The sequence below is a fragment of the Palaemon carinicauda genome, chromosome 6 (genome assembly GCF_036898095.1).
Source record: "Palaemon carinicauda isolate YSFRI2023 chromosome 6, ASM3689809v2, whole genome shotgun sequence".
In the NCBI taxonomy this organism is placed as follows: domain Eukaryota; kingdom Metazoa; phylum Arthropoda; class Malacostraca; order Decapoda; family Palaemonidae; genus Palaemon; species Palaemon carinicauda.
Genome location: NC_090730.1, coordinates 87,496,203 through 87,516,202, shown reverse-complemented (window position 1 = coordinate 87,516,202; position 20,000 = coordinate 87,496,203). Strand labels below are relative to the sequence as shown.

Here is a 20,000-nt window from a genome sequence, read left to right as displayed (position 1 = left end):
AAGTGCTCTGAATTGGAAGCACTAGCCCTGCATTACAAATCTCAGGTACTTCCTTGAAGTCGGATGGATGGGGACGTGGAAATACGCGTCCTGCAAATCGAGGGACACCATCCAGTCCCCTGGACGTACTGATGCCAGCACAGACTGAGTCGTCTCCATGGAGAACTTCGTCTTCTCCACAAAGACGTTCAGAGAACTGACATCCAGGACGGGTCTCCATCCGCCCAAGTTCTTGGGCACTAGAAACAGGCGATTGTAAAAGCCTGGGGAGGATAGATCCCGAACCGGTTCTATCGCTCCCTTGTATAGCATTTGGTCGACTAGGTCTAGGAGGGCCTTCTGTTTCCCCGGATCTGTGTACTGGGCTACTACGGCCAGCGGAGTCTCTGCGAGAGGAGGTTTCTTCCGAAAGGGGATCTTGAATCCTTCCTTGATGACTGAGAGGGACCAGGTGTCTGCCCCTCTTCTCTTCCAAGACTGCCAAAAACCTGACAGTCTTGCGCCTACTGTCTGGAGGAGATGAACTTCATTTTCTGGAGCGAGCTTTGAACGAACCTCAGTTTGATCTTGGTCCTGACTCTTGCCTTCTTCCTCTAAAATTTGATCTTGAAGTAGCCCTGCCCCGAAAGGGCTGCTGGAATTTCTTTTCCTCCCGTTTCGAAGAAGAAGGAGTGGCTGCCAAGGGCTTACGAGCCAAACGAGATAATAGGTCTTGGTTGGCTTTTTGGGCCAGCGAAAGCGTAATGTCTCTCACCAGGGTCTCGGGAAAAAGATATTGAGACAGGGGGGCGTAAAGAAGTTCAGACTTCTGCGCAATGGTAACAGACCTTGAAGTAAAAGAGCAAAGCAGGGCCCTCTTCTTTAGGATTCCAGCTGAGAACAACAAAGCCAACTCATTCGCTCCATCTCTGAGGGCCTTGTCCATACAGGACATAATACTGGTTAAGTCTCGAGTTCCTTCCATCTGGTCAGTCTTCCTTGCCAGAGTCCCTAGCGACCAGTCTAGAAATCTAAAAACCTCAAAGGCTCTACAAATACCTTTGACGAGATGATCCAGCTCCAACATCGACCACATGACCTTGGCTGAGTTGAGAGCATGCCTTCTAGCTGAGTCCACTAAGCCAGAGAAGTCACCCTTGGAGGAGGAAGGAACTCCCAAACCCAAAGGTTCCCCAGTCTCATACCACATACCAGCCTTTGAAGCAAGACGAGCTGGTGGAAACGAGAAGGAAGTCTCAACTGTTTATCTCCGTTCCTTCATCCAGTCATCAGTCTTTGCAAGAGCGTTCTTTGCAGAAATTGACAGCTTCATCTGAAGGCCGACTGTTTCTTGGCCTTCTTTCTGTTAAATTGGGATTGAGGAGATTGCGGAGCAGCAGGTTGGAATTCCTCTCCATAAAGTTCCAGAAGGGAGTGAGAGAGAACTTTGTAATCTCTGGCAGCGTCAGCAGGTTTATCATCGTCATCAGAAACCTCCTCGAGGTCCTGATCCACATCTGCAACATCCTTCGAACGAGAAGAAGGCTCCTTAGAAACACACAAAGGCAAATCAAAGGAATCGTCCTGCAAAAGAGGGCTTGCATCCTGGCGCCGGAAAGAGGTATCGTCCTGGCGCCGAGCGCTAGAAGAATCATTGGAACGAGAGGCAGTATCGTCCTGAGGAAGCAGGCTGGTATCGTCCTGGCGATGAGAGCGAGAGGCTGAGTCGTCCTGGCGTCGAGAACGAGAGGCGGTATCGTCCTGGCGTCGTGAACGAGAGGCGGTATCGTCCTGGCGTCGTGAACGAGAGGCGGTATCGTTCTGGCATCGTGAACGAGAGGCGGTATCATTCTGGCGTCGTGAATGAGAGGCGGTATTGTCCTGGCGTCAAGAACGAGGCAGCATCGTCCTGGCGTCAAGAACGAGAGGCGGTATCGTCCTGGCGACGAGAGAAGGTATCGTCCTGGCGACGAGAGGAAGTATCGTCCTGCGTAAGCATACCGTTATCGTCCTGGCGCCGAGAGAAAGAGGAGGTATCGTCCTGGCGCCGAGAGAAAGAGGAGGTATCGTCCTGGCGCCGAGCAGTAGAGGAAGCAAAACGGTGTCGTGTCTTCGACGAAGAGAGTAAGGTTTCCTTAGGAGAAGAACTACATTCCCTCTTAGAAGTTGACTTCTTAATAGGCAAAGACTCGTCTTTACGTCTATCAGACTGGGCGTGAGGGCGGCTAAACGCTTGCACTAACGTAAAAAGTTGTTCCTGCATGACAGACATAAAGGATTTAGCAACTTCTGCTGGGTCTTGCGGTCCCGAAGGAGAGAGCTGACGAATAACACTCGTAGAAGGGGAAGGATCTTCGACTGTAATATCCTGACTTGCGGGCTTAGACTTCGTCCTTTTCACAGGTACGGAGTTGAAATTGTCCTTCAACGGACGAGGTTCATGACTGCTAGAACCGGGAGAGAAAGAACAAGACAGTTCGTCGCGGTTTCACCTCCTCTTAGTAGGTCTTGATGCTTCAAACTTCCATTTACGTCTGGGAGAATTCGGAGAAGAAATTAACACATCCGACACGTCTTTTCCGTGATGGTCAATTACAGCCTGGAAATCGGCAACAGGACTGTCTGAGGCGACGGCTGACCGAGGGTACGTACCTCTCATCCCCTTTCGGTTGTCCACGTACCTTCTCCCTTGGTCCTGGGAGCTTGGTAGAGGTCTAGGCCTAGGGTAATGACAGGTTCGATCAGTCTCCACCTCCACTGCACTTTCACAAGCACTAAAATCACTTTCAATATTCTTACCTTTAAAGGCCGCAAGTTGTTCTTTAATGGCCTTCAACTCGACAGCCATCCTAGCGTACAGAGGGTCATCTGCAGATACGGATCCTGTAGAAGGGGCAGGATCAACTTCCAAAGAGGAATTAATTATAGGCTCAAAGGATAAATCTACACTAAGTTCATCTTCCTTTCCACTAACAGACTTAGACTTGGATCTAGAAGCTCTCCTAACTCTATCGAGCTCTAGTTTTCGCACATAGCGCTTCATAATCTACCAATCCTTTTCATCCAAAACCTTACATTCCCCGCACCTATTATTAAGGGCACATTCAAAACCCCTACAATTCAAACACACGGTGTGAGGATCTACCGCCATTTTCGGTAATCTCACCTTACATTCCTCATTCGCACAGACATGGAATTGAATTTTATCACTCATAATGATAACAGCAAAAAAAGCAAAAAAAAGCAAAGAAATAACAAAATCACGATTGCCAAATCCCCAAATCAGTGTACTTCACCAAATAGCAGACTGGTACAGCAAAACAGGGAAAGCTAAGAAAAACTCTTAATGATGGACCAACGAGTTAGCGATCCGGCCGGCAGAGATGAACTGAAGAATAGAAAATGGGAATGATTCCTTGTACCACCCTGTAAGGGTTGTTAACCACCTAACCGCCCAACCAACACAAGGCGGTTGCCGCGTTTTGAAAAATTCTGGCGAAAGTAGAGACATTAGCTATATATATATAACTGCCAGGTAAGTTCTATTCATAAAAAGATCAATTTCTTACATTCAAAAATATAATTCTAATAAAGAACAATTGATATAATAAAATTTCTTGTTTCTATACTCACCTGATGTTCTTACTGTATTGCTCCTTCTCCAAAAGCTTATTTTAAATGAAACTTACCCATAAAATTTTTAAACCATTTTAAACGTTCACATTTTTCCCTTCAATAAACACATGCTCTTTGTAAAGGAATGAAAATTCTAGCAGTAAGTGTTAACTGATGCACCAGTCTTTATGTATCTTCAGTTTCGAAGTTAAATATATCCCTAGCGTTTTGACACTACAGAAGTAGTGGAGAGGAGGTAAGCATATACTGTATGTGATCATTAGCTGAGTATAGAAGAAAAAAATTTCATTATTAAGAGCATTTATAAACTGTGCAATAAATTTCAGTATAGAGAGAGTATGTAAATTTACAAAGTACTTTTAAAAGAAAATATAAAATACCTGTACAGTACAGTACTTATTAAACTTGATATTACTCATGCATACAATTAAATAAAATTAAAAAGCAACTTTATAAAATAGACTTACCCAAAGCCTTTAGCAACTAATGTGTATTCACCAGGCATCAACAGTCTCCAATATTCTCCTCGGTTAGATGTTGTTACATTATAATTTATTTCATCTACACTAACAAAAATTCCAGGTAGACCAGCTCCAGTATCGGCATCTGTTACCAAACCTGTAGCAGTAATAATGATGAGAATACAAGTGAAAACAAATAGATATGATGAATTCAAAAATAATTTGCTTTTTTCCTAATGATACAAACCTTTAGCTATTTATTAGTGGTATTACTTTCGGCAAAGCTGAAAGGATGAGCTATCAAAATCTAGCAAGGGTTAACTAGCCATCCTGCTAGTTAGCAGGGGGTAGTGGGGGTAGCTTGCTACCCCTCCCCCTCACACACCTGTGATTGATCTCACTTTGCTTGGAGGTAGGACTTCAAGGGGGAAAGCATTGGCGTTTAAGTTTGTATAAATAGCTAAAGGTTTGTATTGTTAGGAAAAATCAAAAATTTTTATTTTTCCTAACATACTTACTGAGAACTACTTTCTTAGGAGTTACCTGTAATCTCCTCTCAACCGACCAGAGTTTTGTGTAGTATACCCTACCTCCGTTTTCTTTGGAGGACTAACCCAGGAGTAAGGAGAACGTGCCCTGAGGGTAGACCTGGGCTAGGTCGGCGTTAGAAACCCGGTCCCGGATGTAGGACCTCTTCCATGGCACCCTTCTCCAACATTGTGGACACCTCTTCCTGAAGGGCCGCCCTCTTCAACAGGTCCTTGGGTGCCAGCCACTCCGTCAGGCTGGCCGGAATCAAAGGTGGCGGCTCCGTTAAGAACGGGAGCCTGTACCCTTCCTTCAGTACGGATACTGTCCAGGGTTCCGCTCCTTGAGCCCTCCATGCTTGCCAATGGCGTCTGAGGCATCCCCCAACCTGAGGCTTGGGCAGGAGTAGGGGGCCTCCCACTCTACCTCCTCCTGGAAGAGCGGCCTGAACGGCCTCTTCTGGAAGCCGAATACGCCGTTCTAAAAGAGGCAGATGCTGCTGGAGCTCCTCTATGGGGGGGCTGTGGTGCTGAAGCCCAGGCTAGGAGGGGCCTGAGAAGTAGAGGGCCCATCTGATGTTGACCTCTTGTAGGGGGCCTCCTTACTGGTTGAGGTCTGGGAGCGCCCACTTCCTTCCGTTTAGCTACCTTCTCCATTATCTCCTCCAGCTGTTTTAAGGGGAACAACGAGTCACCCCACACAGGAAGGCTCCTCATAGCCCTCGCCTCCCTGTCCGGGATCTTCCGGGAAAGCTTCGCCAGGAAAGTATCCCTCTTGCGCAGAACCCAGTTCGCTGACAGGGCAAGGGACTGATATGTTAGGAACTTCAGAGTCTTGCCCCCGGATATGATAAGCTCCTTCAGTAGGTTCTGTTGTTCTGGGTCCGTCATGTCATAGGTGGCCTGTACCCCTACCAGCGTGGAGGCCCACCAGTCCAACCAAGAGGAGACGTGCACCAAGTCTTTCGACATCTCCTCCATCATCGCTGCCTCCGACTGCGAAAAGCAAATCGAGGCCGAAGAGGCTCTGTCTTCTGGGGCACCCTGTCCCAGAACTTCGAGGGAAGGCTCCACCTTGCAGGCTCCCGGTCGCTGCCCTTCTGGCACATAAAACCTACTCTGGGACCTGAGTCCCTGTAGTAGCTTCGAGGAGCTCTGTGTTTTGGGAGCTTCGGCATTGCCCGCCACAACCTTATCAACGTGAGCCCGTCCCAGGACTAGATCCCTGGCCACAGGCAGGGCCAGGGAGGTTTTCTGCTGGACGGGTGCCTCCATCAACCGACTCAGGCTGGACCTCCAGAAGTCCTCGTCGGTTGGAATAGGTTCCTCAATCCGATGATGCCTTCGTATCAGGCCTATTACTTTCCGATACGCCGAGTCCTCGGTCAGGGAACCTTCTCTGCTGTCAGCCGTACCTTCCGCCTGATCCCGAGGAGCCGGGTCACCGGGCACTCCTACCGGGCGCTTTGGCTCTGGATCAACAGGCACTCCCCTGCGGTGGTAGCGGTCTGCTCCGACGGGAACCTCCGCACCAGGGTTGGGGGCCGGGACGGGAATCGCCGTGACGGCGAGAACTACCGTCCGTGTAATCTCTTTGGAGGACGAGGACGCGGTTCCCGTGGGCTGACCCGACGGAGGAAACCGTTCCTTTAAGTCCAAGGGCCGAGCCAGCTGTGCTGACTCGCCCAGGCTGCCCGTACGAAAGCACGGTTCCCCCTGCTGGACGGGGAGAGCCGGGAGCTTCGCGGCCTTACGCCTGCCTGAAGAGGCCTTCTCGCATTGTTCCCTGCGAGGGTCATATTTGCGGCTGGACGAAGGCCTTCGTGGCGAATAATCCCTGGACCGTCGGTCAGGGGAATGCTGCAAATCACGAAGACCCAATCACCATCGGGGAACTAACTCTTCCTGTACTTCCTCCGTGGTGACCGGGATCATTTCCTACTGTATCTCGAGTGGGACCTTGAGCGGGAACGCCTGCTCCTGGACCGCTCCCTTCGTCGTCGGCACCTCCTCCTCGCTTCCCCTTCTGTAGAGATCGAAGAACCTCCATCTGAAGAGCCCGACGATACTGTACAACCCGATCGACGGGCGGGAGCGGGGGCCACGGAGGTCTTCGCAACCTGCTGAGTTCCAGAGGTCGAGGGTTGTAGGAAAGAATCCGGAACCGCCGTCAGAGGAGCTGGAAAGGAGGTTGGTCGCACTACACTAGGGAACCAGGTATCCAGGCCCTCTTCCATCCGCATTGGGGACCTACCTGGCGTTTTAGGGAGCCTCCACCCGAAGGGCTCACTTACCGTAGAGTCCAACTTCTCCTGGGCGGCACCAGCCGCTGAAGTACCTGAAACACAGGCCCACGATTGATTGATTTAAAGTTTTCAGGCATCCTGACATCTGAGGTCATTGACGCCGGTAACATTTAATTTATGTATACAAAAATAAAAAGATAAAATAAAATAAAAAATAAAAGAGTATTCAATTAAAATCATAAAAGTTGAATGTCATAAAAGTTAAATATTTTTCAGAAGACCTGCTTCTGAAATAAATCTAAAAATGCCACTTGCATGGTAGGACACATCATTTCCAAGAATCTTGGCAAGGATGAACCTGCCACCCTCACCTCGAGCCTCAAAGAAATATCTATTCCGCAAGTTGTTATAATTGGGGCATTCGGTCAACAAATGCCTTACTGTTAGAGGTACTAAACAGTCGTCACAATACGGTTGGTGTTGGCCCTTCAGCAGAAACTCGTGTGTCAACCGAGTGTGACCAATACGGAGACGACAAAGAGACGAAACTCGTGTGTCAACCGAGTGTGACCAATACAGAGACGACAAAGAGACGTCTCCCATTTTCGGGGCATCATATTATACCTCCATGGAGATATGACATTTGTTATCTCTCGCATTTTATTGCCATCTTGACTATCCCATTGCTGTTGCCATTTATTGCAAACCAATTTCTTGATGTCAGGTAAGAAATCATTACAGGGAATGGGATACCTTCTTGGCAGCAACTCGGATGCAGCCTCCTTAGCCAGTGAATCTGCCTTCTCATTCCCAGACACACCTACATGTGCTGGAACCCAACAAAATTGAACTGTTATACCTCTCCGTCCAATAATGAAAAGCCATTCTAAAATCTTTAAAACTAGAGGGTTATTAGAATTAAAAACTTCCATAGCTTGAAGGACACTCCTTGCATCACTAAAAATTGTGAAATTATCCTCCTTCTCCAACGCTATTTTCTCAATAGCGGTTAATATGCCATACAGTTCGGCAGTAAATATGGAAGCGGTCAGAGGAAGTGCACCTCTACAATTAAAACCATCACTATGTACTCCAAATCCAACGCCAATATCAGATTTGGAGCCATCAGTATAGATAAAAGTTGATCCTCTATGTTCTTTAACATGTTCATTAAAAAAAGACCTGGCTTCTAGGTCTGACATATTCTTCTTATCTCCAATAAAATATTTACAAAAAGATATCTCTGGTAACTTCCATGGAGGCATTGATGATACCTTGAATGGAAGTACCTTATTTCTAATTATATCCAGACTATTTAATAATCGTTTCACCCGAAAGCCATAAGGTTGAGGAGATTTTGGGTGCAACTCAAAGTATGATGTGTGTCTTACAAGGCTTGCAGTCTGAAAGGCTAGAGAGTTAGGGAGTCTTTGCAATCTAAACCAATACCGAAGAATGGAAGACATTCGGTGAAGGTCTAGAGGTAACTCTCCAGCATCAACAAGGAGACTTGGGATAGGCGAGGTTTTAAAAGCTCCAGTAGACAATCTAATACCTGCATGATGTATCGAGTCTAATATTTTTAACTGGCTTGGGGTGGCTGAAGAATATACCTCGCAACCATAACTAATTTTGGAAAAAATCAAGGCCTTGTATAATTTTAAAATAGTATTGCGGTCTGCCCCCCATGATGTATGGGACAATACTTTTAAGATATTCAGAGCTTCAACACATTTAGCTTTTAATGCTTTTAAGTGAGAAACCCATGTAAGCCTACAATCAAATATCAAACCTAAAAATTTAGCTTCTCTTGCACGTGGTATCCGTTGACCTTTAATGTATATATCCGGGTCTGGATGTACTCCCCGGATACGACAAAAATGGACAATGGTAGTTTTACTTGTCGAGAACTTAAATCCATTCATGTCAACCCACTGGATAATTTTATCAATAGAGTTGGATTTTTCTCTCAACCATTGCCATTCTAGTGCCAGCAAATGATATTGAGAGATCATCCACAAATAATGTTGAGAGAACATCCTGGGGAATGGCTGAGGATATCCCATTAATTGCTAGTGCAAAAAGGGTTACACTCAGCACACTACCCTGAGGAACTCCTTCTTCCTGGCACTTACTCTCTGATAGAGTTTCCCCCACTCTCACTTGAAAAACTCTACGTGAAAGAAATGCCTGAATAAATAGTGGCAGCTCTCCTCTCAATCCCAATTCATGAATGGTTTTAAGAATACCATATCTCCATGTGGTATCATATGCTTTTTCAAGGTAAAAAAATACTGTAACATGGTGCTGTTTGGAAGCAAAGGCTTCACAAATAGAAGACTCTAGTCGTATCAACACATCAGTCGTTGAGTGCATTTTTCGGAATCCACATTGAATCGGTGATAAAATACCTTTCTTTTCAAGGTACCACATCAGCCATGCATTGACCATCTTCTCCATGATTTTACATAAACAAGATGTCAATGCAATAGGACGATAGTTTGCTGCTAAAAACTTGTCTTTACCGGGTTTTAAAAAGGCTAAAATAATGGCTAGTTCCCAAACACTTGGGTAACTATGATCATGCCATATTCTATTAATAATACTTAAAATAAATAGCTTTGTATTAAAATGTACATGTTTAATCATTGCATATGGAATTCCATCGGGTCCAGGGGCTGTATCATTGCAATGAGCAAGAGCGGAATCAAATTATCTTTCAGTGAAAGGAGAATTATACGACTCTTCCCTTCTTGTTGCAAAATTTAAAATTTTCTTTTCTTCAGTGCTCCTATACTGGTGACCAGGGGCTCCTTCACACTTGCTGGATACATTTGAAAAATGATTAGCCAGGGCATTGCTAACATCATTTGCTTCAGTTACATACTGGCCATTCACCTTCAACACTGGTGGTGCGTTGGGGGTGAATTTGCCAGCTATCTTTTTTACTTTCCTCCACACAGAAGATGGTGATGTTCTACTGTTAATGGAGGAAACAAAAGACATCCATGACTGGCGCCTTGCTTCTTTCATGGCACGACGGAACTGTGCTCTACATTTCTTGTATATAATTAAATTCTCACCAGTTTTGCGTCTACGCAATCGTGTTAGAGATCTTCTTGTGGCTCTGTGGAAAGCAGTTAGTTCTGAGGACCACCACGGGACTGGTCGTCGTTTGAATAACCCTGTTGTTTTGGGAATTGAATTGACTCCTGCTGTATGGAGAGATCCATTCAGTAAGTCTATGGCATCATCGATATTTTCAACTTGTCCTGCATCCCCCTCAATTTCGCTTAGCTCACGAAATTTATCCCAGTCCGCCTTGTCAAGATTCCATCGTGGCGATCCCTGTAAAGGTGGACCATTGTTGGTGTTTATAATGATTGGTGCATGATCACTAGTATGCCATTCATCTAATGTTCTCCAATCGAAGTCGAGAAGGCAATTAGAGCTTACGATTGATAGGTCAATACATGACAAGGTACCTGTCTGGACATGAAAGTGTGTGGGCTCTCCTGTATTAAGGAGTCCCACATCTTCATTTTCCACAATTGATGATATGATATTTCCCCTCGTGTTTGCTAAAACATCACCCCACAAAGGATGTCTACCACTCAAATCTCCAAGTAAAAGAAAAGGTTGAGGGAGTTGTTGAATCACCTCCACTAAGTTATCATACAAAATGTTATCATTTGGAGGCAAGTACAGAGAACAAATTGCATATTTTCGCCCTATGTCAATCTGTACAACCACTGCCTGCAGAGGTGTACGAATAGACAGAGAAACTTGGGAAACATCTCGACGAACGTATATGAGACTTCCGCCATGGCTCCCCACTTGGTGATCATATGGTGTCCTATAGAGTAACTAATATATTCGCGAGGACAGGGGGTATTATGATCAAGTTTGATCTCCTGTAGACAAATAATTATGGGGGAATGCTCATGAATAAGGAGCTTAAGTTCTTCATATTTGGCCCTTAAACCCTGACAATTCCATTGCAAAATGGAGGAAAAAACTATGGTTTATAATTTGGTAGACCCCTTGGATGGAGTCTTCCCATTACCAGTTTTTGATCTAACACTATTTTTAGGTGGTTTTATTAAAGAGGGTCTTGATAGATTGGGTTTAGCATTTATGATTTTCTTTTTGTCTTTTTGATCTGATTGTTGAGGAGGTTGGTGGACCTCCACTTGAATTTCCGATTTATCTAAATTGACTTCCAGATCAGAAATATCAACAGACAAATCATCATATTTATTTGACGTCGTAATTTTTATATTTCTTATGGAAGGGGGCGAGAGAGATGGAGGTCTCTCTCTTTTCCGATTAGTAGGTTTTGAGCTACCAGGTTTTTGCACCTTCCCCAATACAGGTGCACCTGGTAACTTGGTGTCAGGTGGCATCTCCATCAAATCAGGCAAGGACATGGCCTGGGAGAGGTTAGTACTATTGTTGGTAATGGGGGACGAAGGCTGTACAGAAATGGGCAATGACCCATTTTTAATACGCTGTGGCAGAGCCTCAGAAGGCAATATGATTACCTTGTCATGCAATACTTTATTATCAGAGGTTGTATTTCTTTTCTTAGGATTACTGGCAGTGCTAGGTGGGGTTGCTGTCTCCTGTGGTAAATTTACCTTTGATTTTATGGCCTTTGCATAGCTGGTTGATTTATTCAACTGTCTTTTTGCATGTCCCACACTTATGTGTTCTAAACTTGATTTGTTTAGGGCAGCTTCCTCCAACTTATACAGTTCGCATCTCCTATCAGTTGATTTGATTCAAATTGCAATTTGAACACCTGGCCTCAAGTGTACATTCTCCATGATAAGTTTTGGAGCAAATACCACACATTTTTCCATTTTTGCAAACTTTGGATGGGTGTCCAAATTTAAAACAATTAAAACATTGCAGGGGCTTTTTTTTTGAAAGGCCGAACTTTAATCCTTTCATTTTCAATAAAAATATGGAAAGGTACATCAGCATCCTGGAAAGTAAGTATAATCATTGAAGTTCCAGGAACCTTATGCACTTTCCATACATTTAATGGACACATAGAAAGTATCTCCTCCTCTGTAAATTCGTACAGGTCCTTATTAAAGACCACTCCCCTTCCATAACTAAAATTTAGATGAGGTTTCATTTCCAATGTAATTTTATCACTGCCTGTCTGTAAGTTAGACAGTATTGCAGACTGAGTCGAAGATTTGGCATGGATGAGATAACTATTCTTCCCAAAACGAGATATATCTCCAGGTGCTATGGTTCCTACTTTTTTTTTGGATAAACTTACATATCTTAAAATAATTTCCTATTATCCCTTTAGGTTCAGCTAAGAGCCACATTGGTGGTTTGGGTTTTCTCTGTGAAGGCATGGGTACATTTCTATCTTTTTCAAACCAATCAGCAGGTTTGTACACATCCAATTCCTTTGGGACCTTATCACAAAGAGCTCCCACGATGTTCAATTCGTTAATTTTGATACTACTAATATTACTTATGGCATTAAACGCTTCATCATGACTTTCAAAAGATATCCAAGAGTCCCATTTTTCATCTCCAAGTCTCATCCTTATTTCCTTTATCAATCCATAGCACTCAAATGCTCTATATATATCATCATAATTTGTCTCTAATGGGATTTGGGAAACATAAAGGAATCGTAGTTTCCCTGTGTTACCCAAAGTGCTAGATTTTTTAACATCAGTAAAGTGGTCCTTTTTAGTTCGAAGGTCGTCAACAGAATTTTCCTTAATTCCAGTAGCAGAAGTCGTCAACAGTGCCGGGGGGGAGTCAGCAAATCCAGGGGATGGGGAGTCAGCATTTGAAGGGTCCATATTTAAGGGTGGGATTTTCATGTTTTTTGTTGTTGTTTTGTTGGGGTACCTGCTTGAGAATTATAAGAAAGTATCATACGTTGGAAAGGAAATTTATATTCTCCACTATCGGCACAATGAGAGTATACTTCCCAGATGGTCCACTCCATACCCTACCCGAAGGATAGCATCAAAACAAGATATAGAGGCACAGGTGTAAGCTAAACCCGCCTGTTAGGACTGAGACCAAGGTAATATGGAATCATCCTCCCCATATCTGTAATGATGGGCTTCTGGCCAAAAGCCAAGAGTCCCACCACAAGGATTGGATCCCCCTGGATTCCGATGACCCAACCCTTGAGAGTAGTTCTGCCAAAAACCATCCAAACCATCATTGGGATGGCTGAGATCATCCAATACTCTCATATATAGCTTTGAATGCGAATACCTCCCAACTGTGATCCCTTCTCCCATTCATCTAAGCAGGCAGTAATAACGAATGTGGAAATATCCACGCCATTTAAATAAAATAGAAAAAAAAATAGATAAATAAATAAATGAACAAATAAAATAAATAAATAAATATATATATATATATATATATATATGCATACATCTACATACAGTGGAACCTCTACACACGAACGTATCTACATCCGAATTTTCCAACAACCGAAGTAAAATTCGAGCAAATTTTTGACTCTACACCCGAATTTTATTTCGACACACGAAGTAAACATTACGCCATTGAGCGTCGAGTGCTCAGTTCTCTATTCTTGTGTGTATCGTGTGGTTGTCCTCTGTTTGGTCTGTTATTAACAGTGCTTATTTTCTTCCTTTTCTCACATTTCCTTTTTGATTTTACCTATAATCATGGTGCCTAAGAAGCTAAGTTTTAGTACAGGAAGAAGGGAATTCTTTCATTAGAATTGAAGCAAGAAATTATAGAAAAACATGAGAGCAGTGTGCATGTGAGTGATACTGTATGGCTAAACAATATGGCTGGAATAGGCCTATGATCTCGAGGATCATCAAGCTGAAGGCAGCCATTAAAGCAAATAACCATCGAAGGGGATCACCATTATTACAAGACATCTTAGCAATACCCTAGAAGAGATAGAACGCCTTTTGTTGATAGGGATAAAGGACAAAGAGATTGTTGGCAACGATCATTTGTGAGAAGGGCCAGCGTGATGAACAGAAAGAAAGAAAAAAGTGAAGCAAAGAAAACCATGATAGCATTAACAAGCTCTTTTAAATAAGACTTCTCTCTTTTTCTGTTTCTCTCTAAACATAGCATTAACATGTTCTTTAAATAAAATCTCTCTCTCTCTCTCTCTCTCTCTCTCTCTCTCGTTCTTCTTCGCTGTTATAGTGTTAGATACGTCTATTATTTTTTTTCCGAGAGAGAGAGAGAGAGAGAGAGAGAGAGAGAGAGAGAGAGAGAGATTAAACAAAAATGTGTTTAGAGTACATATGATTTTTAACAGCGTCAACGCGTTGAAAAACAATTAAATGTAACTAAGAAAGTAATAACAGCTAATCTGAATTCCTTTATTAACTAAAACAAATATTGATACAAACACACTCGTGTGCGTATGCACAAACACACACACAGGTGCAAAAATTGCTACGCAGTAAGAGAGACAGTCGGGGAGGATGTAGAGATGGTGACTGCGATAACATACCGTAACTCGTCACTGAAAGTGATGAAAATAAAAAATCAAAAGAAAAAAAATGTAAAAAAAAATGAAATACAAAAAAATAAATAAATAAATAAGCTAAGTTAGATTAGAATTTCCGTAGTGTAAGTTACGGTATGTTATCGCAGTCACCATCTCTACCTCCTCGCCGATCGTGTCTCCTCGTGCGTGTGTGTGTGTTTGCGCATACGCACACGAGTGTGTTTGTATCAATATTTGTTTTAGTTAATAAAGGAATTCAGATTCGCTGATATTGCTTTTTTAGTTACATTTAACTGTCTATCAACTCGTTAACGCTGTTAAAAATCATATGTACACAACACATTTTTGTTTAATCTCTCATTTTTGTTTAATCTCTCATTTTTGTTTAATCTCTCATTTTTGTTTAATCTCTCTCTCTCTCTCTCTCTCTCTCTCTCTCTCTCTCTCTCAGAAAAAATTAATAGACGTCTCTAACTCTAACAGTGAAAAAAGAAGAGAGAGAGAGAGAGAGAGAGAGAGAGAGAGAGAGAGAGAGAGAGAGAGTATTTATTTAAAGAACATGTTGACACCATGTCTACCTTCTCGCCGATCGTCCGTCTCCTGGCGTAGCAAATCCTACACCTGCGTTGGCCTGTCTCTTAAGGTAAAGTGGCAATAAAACATATTTTTTATTTATTATTTCTTTATAATTATCTTTTTTACATGCTTCTTTCATATCATGCAGTTATGTTATTGTTATGAGTAATTATGTGTAGCCATTTATTAAGGATTTATTATGGGTTTTTAGGCTGAGGAACGAATTAAATGAATTACCATGTATTCTCATGGGAAAATTCGTTTCTACATCCGATCATTTTCTACATCCGAAGTTGGTTGTGGAACGAATTAAATTCGTATGTAGAGGTACCACTGTATATATATAAGTAAGAAAGATAATAATCATAGAGATAGGACAGAAAGATGAAAGAAAGTTGATAAAATTAGGAGAAGGTCGAAGTAATATTAAGCAGAAGAAAAAGATGAAAGAGAGAAATTTAGATTCGAACTGGGGGAGCAATTTCCCGAAGTTCGAGAGCCCTCTTGCCCGTCACCAAGATTCAGCACGGGAATGAAATGCCGTGCTGAAGCTCAATGACTTCATCAAGGCATTCTCTTATTAAGAGGGACAGGCCCACGAAGTGGGCGAAGAAACAGGCACAGCGTTACTACTCCACATGGGGTCGTCGGAGGAGATGTGCCCCCCAAGCACAAGGGCAGAGTCTCCAGAACCCCCAGACACAGCACTATCAGGCTCCCCACTAGCCTGAGAAGGCCCAGCAACCCCCACATCATATACATTAGACTCCTGGGGAAGGGCCCTCGGCACTTTCCCCGCAACGGACTTACCTCGTTCCCTACTCTGGGTAGGGGAAGGCGAGACAAAAGCCCCGTCGGCGAAGAGATGCTTGACTTCCTGGGCGAAAATTTTGACGACTTCTTCTTTTTAGTGCCATAACACACCCACTGGATCTCATTCCAGTTAACACACTCATCGCACGTATCCGACGGCGAGCACACTCTGCCTCTACAGGAAGAGCAAAGGGAATGAGGGTCCACTTCAGGTTTGGAAAGGAACGCTCCACACGACTTTCCGGCTCTAGTCCCAGGACAACGGCGGATCTGCTCCATTGCACACAACCACAAGACACAGGTACGAAGGGAATAATCAAGGAATTCACTTGGGAAACACAAGGAAAGGCAGTGAACACGCGACAACACAAGGGAAAAGCACAGAGATACCACGCGGTAACCACGTGGGACACACGAGTCGGGACACAAAGGGTCGTAAGAGAATGAGAGCGGCGTGATGGTATCATGACGCGACCAGAGAACTTACTGACAAGCGGGACCCAAGCTAACGCCGACCAAGCCCAGGTCTACCCTCAGGGCACGTTCTCCTTACTCCTGGGTTAGTCCTCCATAGAAAACGGAGGTAGGGTATACTACACAAAACTCTGGTCGGTTGAGAGGAGATTACAGGTAACTCCTAAGAAAGTAGTTCGAGGTAAGTCTCTGTGTTGGAACAAATGTCAAATTCGTAGATAATTTCTATTTTTCCTAGCTATACAAACCTTAGCTCTTTAATATGGGTACAGTGAACCCTCGCTACTTCGCGGTTCGACCATCGCGGATTCACCACTTCGCGGATTTTTTTCATAACCCATGTCTATACATATATTGCGGATTTTCCGGAAATATCGAAAATACCGCGATGTGACCGATGGTGTGAGATTGGAGAAAGTAAGGAAAATTGAATCATGATTGATTTTCAATATAAATGAAACTTTGAGGAGCAACAAAGATATCATTTGTTAGAGAGAGAGAGAGAGAGAGAGAGAGAGAGAGAGAGAGAGAGGTTTAAATGTAATAAACAAAAAAATTTGATAGGTTATAACACATTGGTGCTTATGTAATATCAACTGTATACTGTAGACGGTTTGAATAAGTTAAGAAATATGTTATTTTTATTAGTAAAATAAATTTTTGAATATACTTACCCGATAATCATGATTTAATCGGCTACATGATTATCGGGTAAGTTTAATATTGAAAAATGTTATTTTTATTAGTAAAATAAATTTTTGAATATACTTACCCGATAATCATGTAGCCGATTAAATCATGATTATCGGGTAAGTTTAATATTGAAAAGGTATAAATGATACTTTGTTAGTGTATTCGTACACACTTAAGAGCGGCAGCTAGATGACAGCTGATCTAATCACAGCCAAAAGTAAAAAAAAAAAAAGTCAACAATACTCGATTTTTAAAACACACCCGAAATTTAAAAACAAAAGTACACGCTTTCTTAATGTGCAATTAACTATTTAAAGAGTGGCAATTTTCTAGAAAAAAATGATATTTCCCAAAAAATAGTGGTTTGCTGATGAAATCGGATGCCCTATTTTTGGCTATGATTGAAATGGATGTAGACTCGGCCTAATTATTTCATTTCGTATTTAATTGACACTAAGAAAACTAATTTTAGTTTCTTCATCTAAATGTAAGTATTGTATAACACGAAGAGAGAGAGAGAGAGAGAGAGAGAGAGAGAGAGAGAGAGAGAGAGAGAATGAATCAGCTGTTGTAATCAAATGGCGTGTTTTTGTTTCGTGAGAATTTCATCGCCACGACTTTAACAACAACATACTGTACTGAACTTTACAGTATTATACAGACTACTGTAATATGATAAAGTAAAATATTTGTAATCTATTTTATATGAAATGGGGCTATTTTTGTTTTGTTTTAAAATTTACATTTACGTATGTAAAACAACTCTCTCTCTCTCTCTCTCTCTCTCTCTCTCTCTCTCTCTCTCTCTGTCGTAGATTGTTTTCCTGCTTTGCTACGTATGTATGATTTTATATAGATACGGTAAATAATATTTGTAATAACATATTTTATAAAAGCTTTTACTGTAATATCATTATTTATCACTTTCATCATGCGGGTTAAATTCCTTAGTTTGTTTACTGAGCGTACTTTATGACGCCGTCGTATCAGGCGGCGTCATAAAGAAAAAAATTTCATTTGGAAGTCCTAAGAAAAATTAAGTAAACATTAGTAATAACCAAATCAACATACTGTACTGAATAATCAATATAATTGATGCAAAAACTAACCTATAAACAGATGTGTAAATGCGTTTGTTTCTTCATTAGGATCAGATAAACGTAAACAAAACATTGGTTGCCATTTTTTATCATGCTTTTTGGCGTGTTTAGGAAACGCATGATAAAAAGTCGCCTTTAATATTTGTGCCTGTTTTAGTTTAGGGTACTGTATTACATGCATTAAGTGTTCTGTACATTAAAGGGTAGTTTGTTAACAGTACTACGTACAAGGGAAGGTTATAAAGTCTGAATATACATGTTAAATAAATAGGTAAATATGGTGTTACTACTTCGCGGATTTTCACCTATCGCGGCCACGTCTGGAACCTATCTACCGCGATAAATGAGGGTTCACTGTAATTACGTTCAGCGTAGCTGAAATGACGAGCCATTAGAATTTTAACGAGGGTTACTACCCCACTGCTAGTTAGCGGTGGGTAGGGGTGGGGGTAGTATACTACCCCGGCCCCACCCTCACACACACCTGTGCTGAGCTTCACTTTGCTTAGAGGTAGGACTTCAAGGGGGACAGGGCCGGCGGGCAAGTTTGATTAAATAGCTAAGGTTTGTATAGTTAGGAAAATTACAAATTATCTACGAATTTGTCATTTGCTCCGTAACCGAAATACAAACCACGCTATTTAATATGGGTGACCTCAACCCTTAGGTAGGGTGGCAAGTCCCAGCCATGACTGGCTTTTGGCTTTTTTGCCCAGGGACTCAGTATCTGAGTGTGTTGGTACTCAACGATAAGGAGTCCCTGCGCCTCGCTAGCCACCTTGCTCTGCAAGGGCTGCGGCCTACATAAGCTGTGTGTGGAGGAATGAAGTGTAACTCGTCTAGGAGGTTGACCTAGATGTTCTTTAGATGGAACTTTAAGGCTAGGACTCTCCCAATACCACCTCGTCAGGGTATCGGGACGTGACAGTATTAGCTTAATACTAGGAACACAAGGGAACATGGTTTAACCTGCAGTGGTTTAAAGGTCAGCTGTGCAGAGAACCCCAGGATGCTGCTTTCCCCAAGAGAGGGGAGGATGAAGAAAAGAATAAGGGCCAGACATACCTTTTCATTTCATGCAGACTAAAACCGGGTAACAATGCCCTCAACCCTCTGCTACTAGTCCATTAAGGAGCCTGAGGTTTAAACCAGCTGTTGTGCAGCCACCACAGGGCCGATAGAGAATGAATCGAGCCTCCTGTGGGTCACGTCTTGCAGGTAGTGGGCTGTGAAGGTCGTCTGACGCTTCCACACCCCTGCTTGTAAACCTGCGTCACTGAGTAGTTCTTTTTGAAGGCCAGGGACGTAGCTATGCCCCTGACATCATGTGCTCTAGGGCGACGTGAACGGAGGAGGGTCAAGATTCAGGGAATGGTGGATAACCCTGCGAATCCAAGCTGAGATTGTATTCTTAGTGACCCTCCTCTTTGTCCTCCCAGTACTTACAAAAATGCTTGCACTTGAGGATGAATTGCAGCTGTTCTCTTAAGATAGAGAGCCTCAGACTCCATACTGGGCACAGTAGGAGATGGTCTGGGTCATCTGTTACATAACGAAGACTCGTAATCCGGAAAGAGTTAAACCGAGGGGTCTGGCACTCCCGGATTCTGAGTCTTAGCTAAAAACTCAGGGACAAATCTGCACATTACCTCCCCCACATCCCCTTGAATGGGCGATGTCATACGAGAGACCATGCAGTTCTCCAACTCGTCTGACCGAAGCCAACGCAAGTAGGAACACCGTCTTCCAAGTCAGGTGGCGATCTGAAGCCTGCGTAATGGTACGAAGGGAGGTCTCTTAGAGACCTGAGAACTCGAACCACGTTTCCATGGAGGTGGTCTCACCTTCCGACTGAGGGCAGGTAAGTTCATAACTTCGTATGAGTAAAGAAAGTTCAGCGAAGAAGAAATGTCCACTCCTTTGAGCCTAAAGGCAAGACTTAAGGCTGAGCGATAGCCTTTCCCCTGCCGAGACTGAAAGGCGCATTTCTA

General features: G+C 43.1%; 1 protein-coding gene across 1 annotated transcript in view; it reads right to left on the bottom strand.

The window, feature by feature from the left end:
* Positions 1 to 20,000, bottom strand: part of LOC137643133 (uncharacterized) — a 41,628-nt gene that overhangs the window by 5,542 nt on the left and 16,086 nt on the right. The window contains exons 2-3 of the mRNA XM_068375983.1: positions 6,898 to 6,941; positions 4,083 to 4,309 (exon numbers count right to left, since the gene is read on the bottom strand). Of these exons, the coding sequence (XP_068232084.1) occupies positions 4,083 to 4,309; positions 6,898 to 6,941 (271 nt within the window). The remainder of the gene's footprint in view (positions 1 to 4,082; positions 4,310 to 6,897; positions 6,942 to 20,000) is intronic.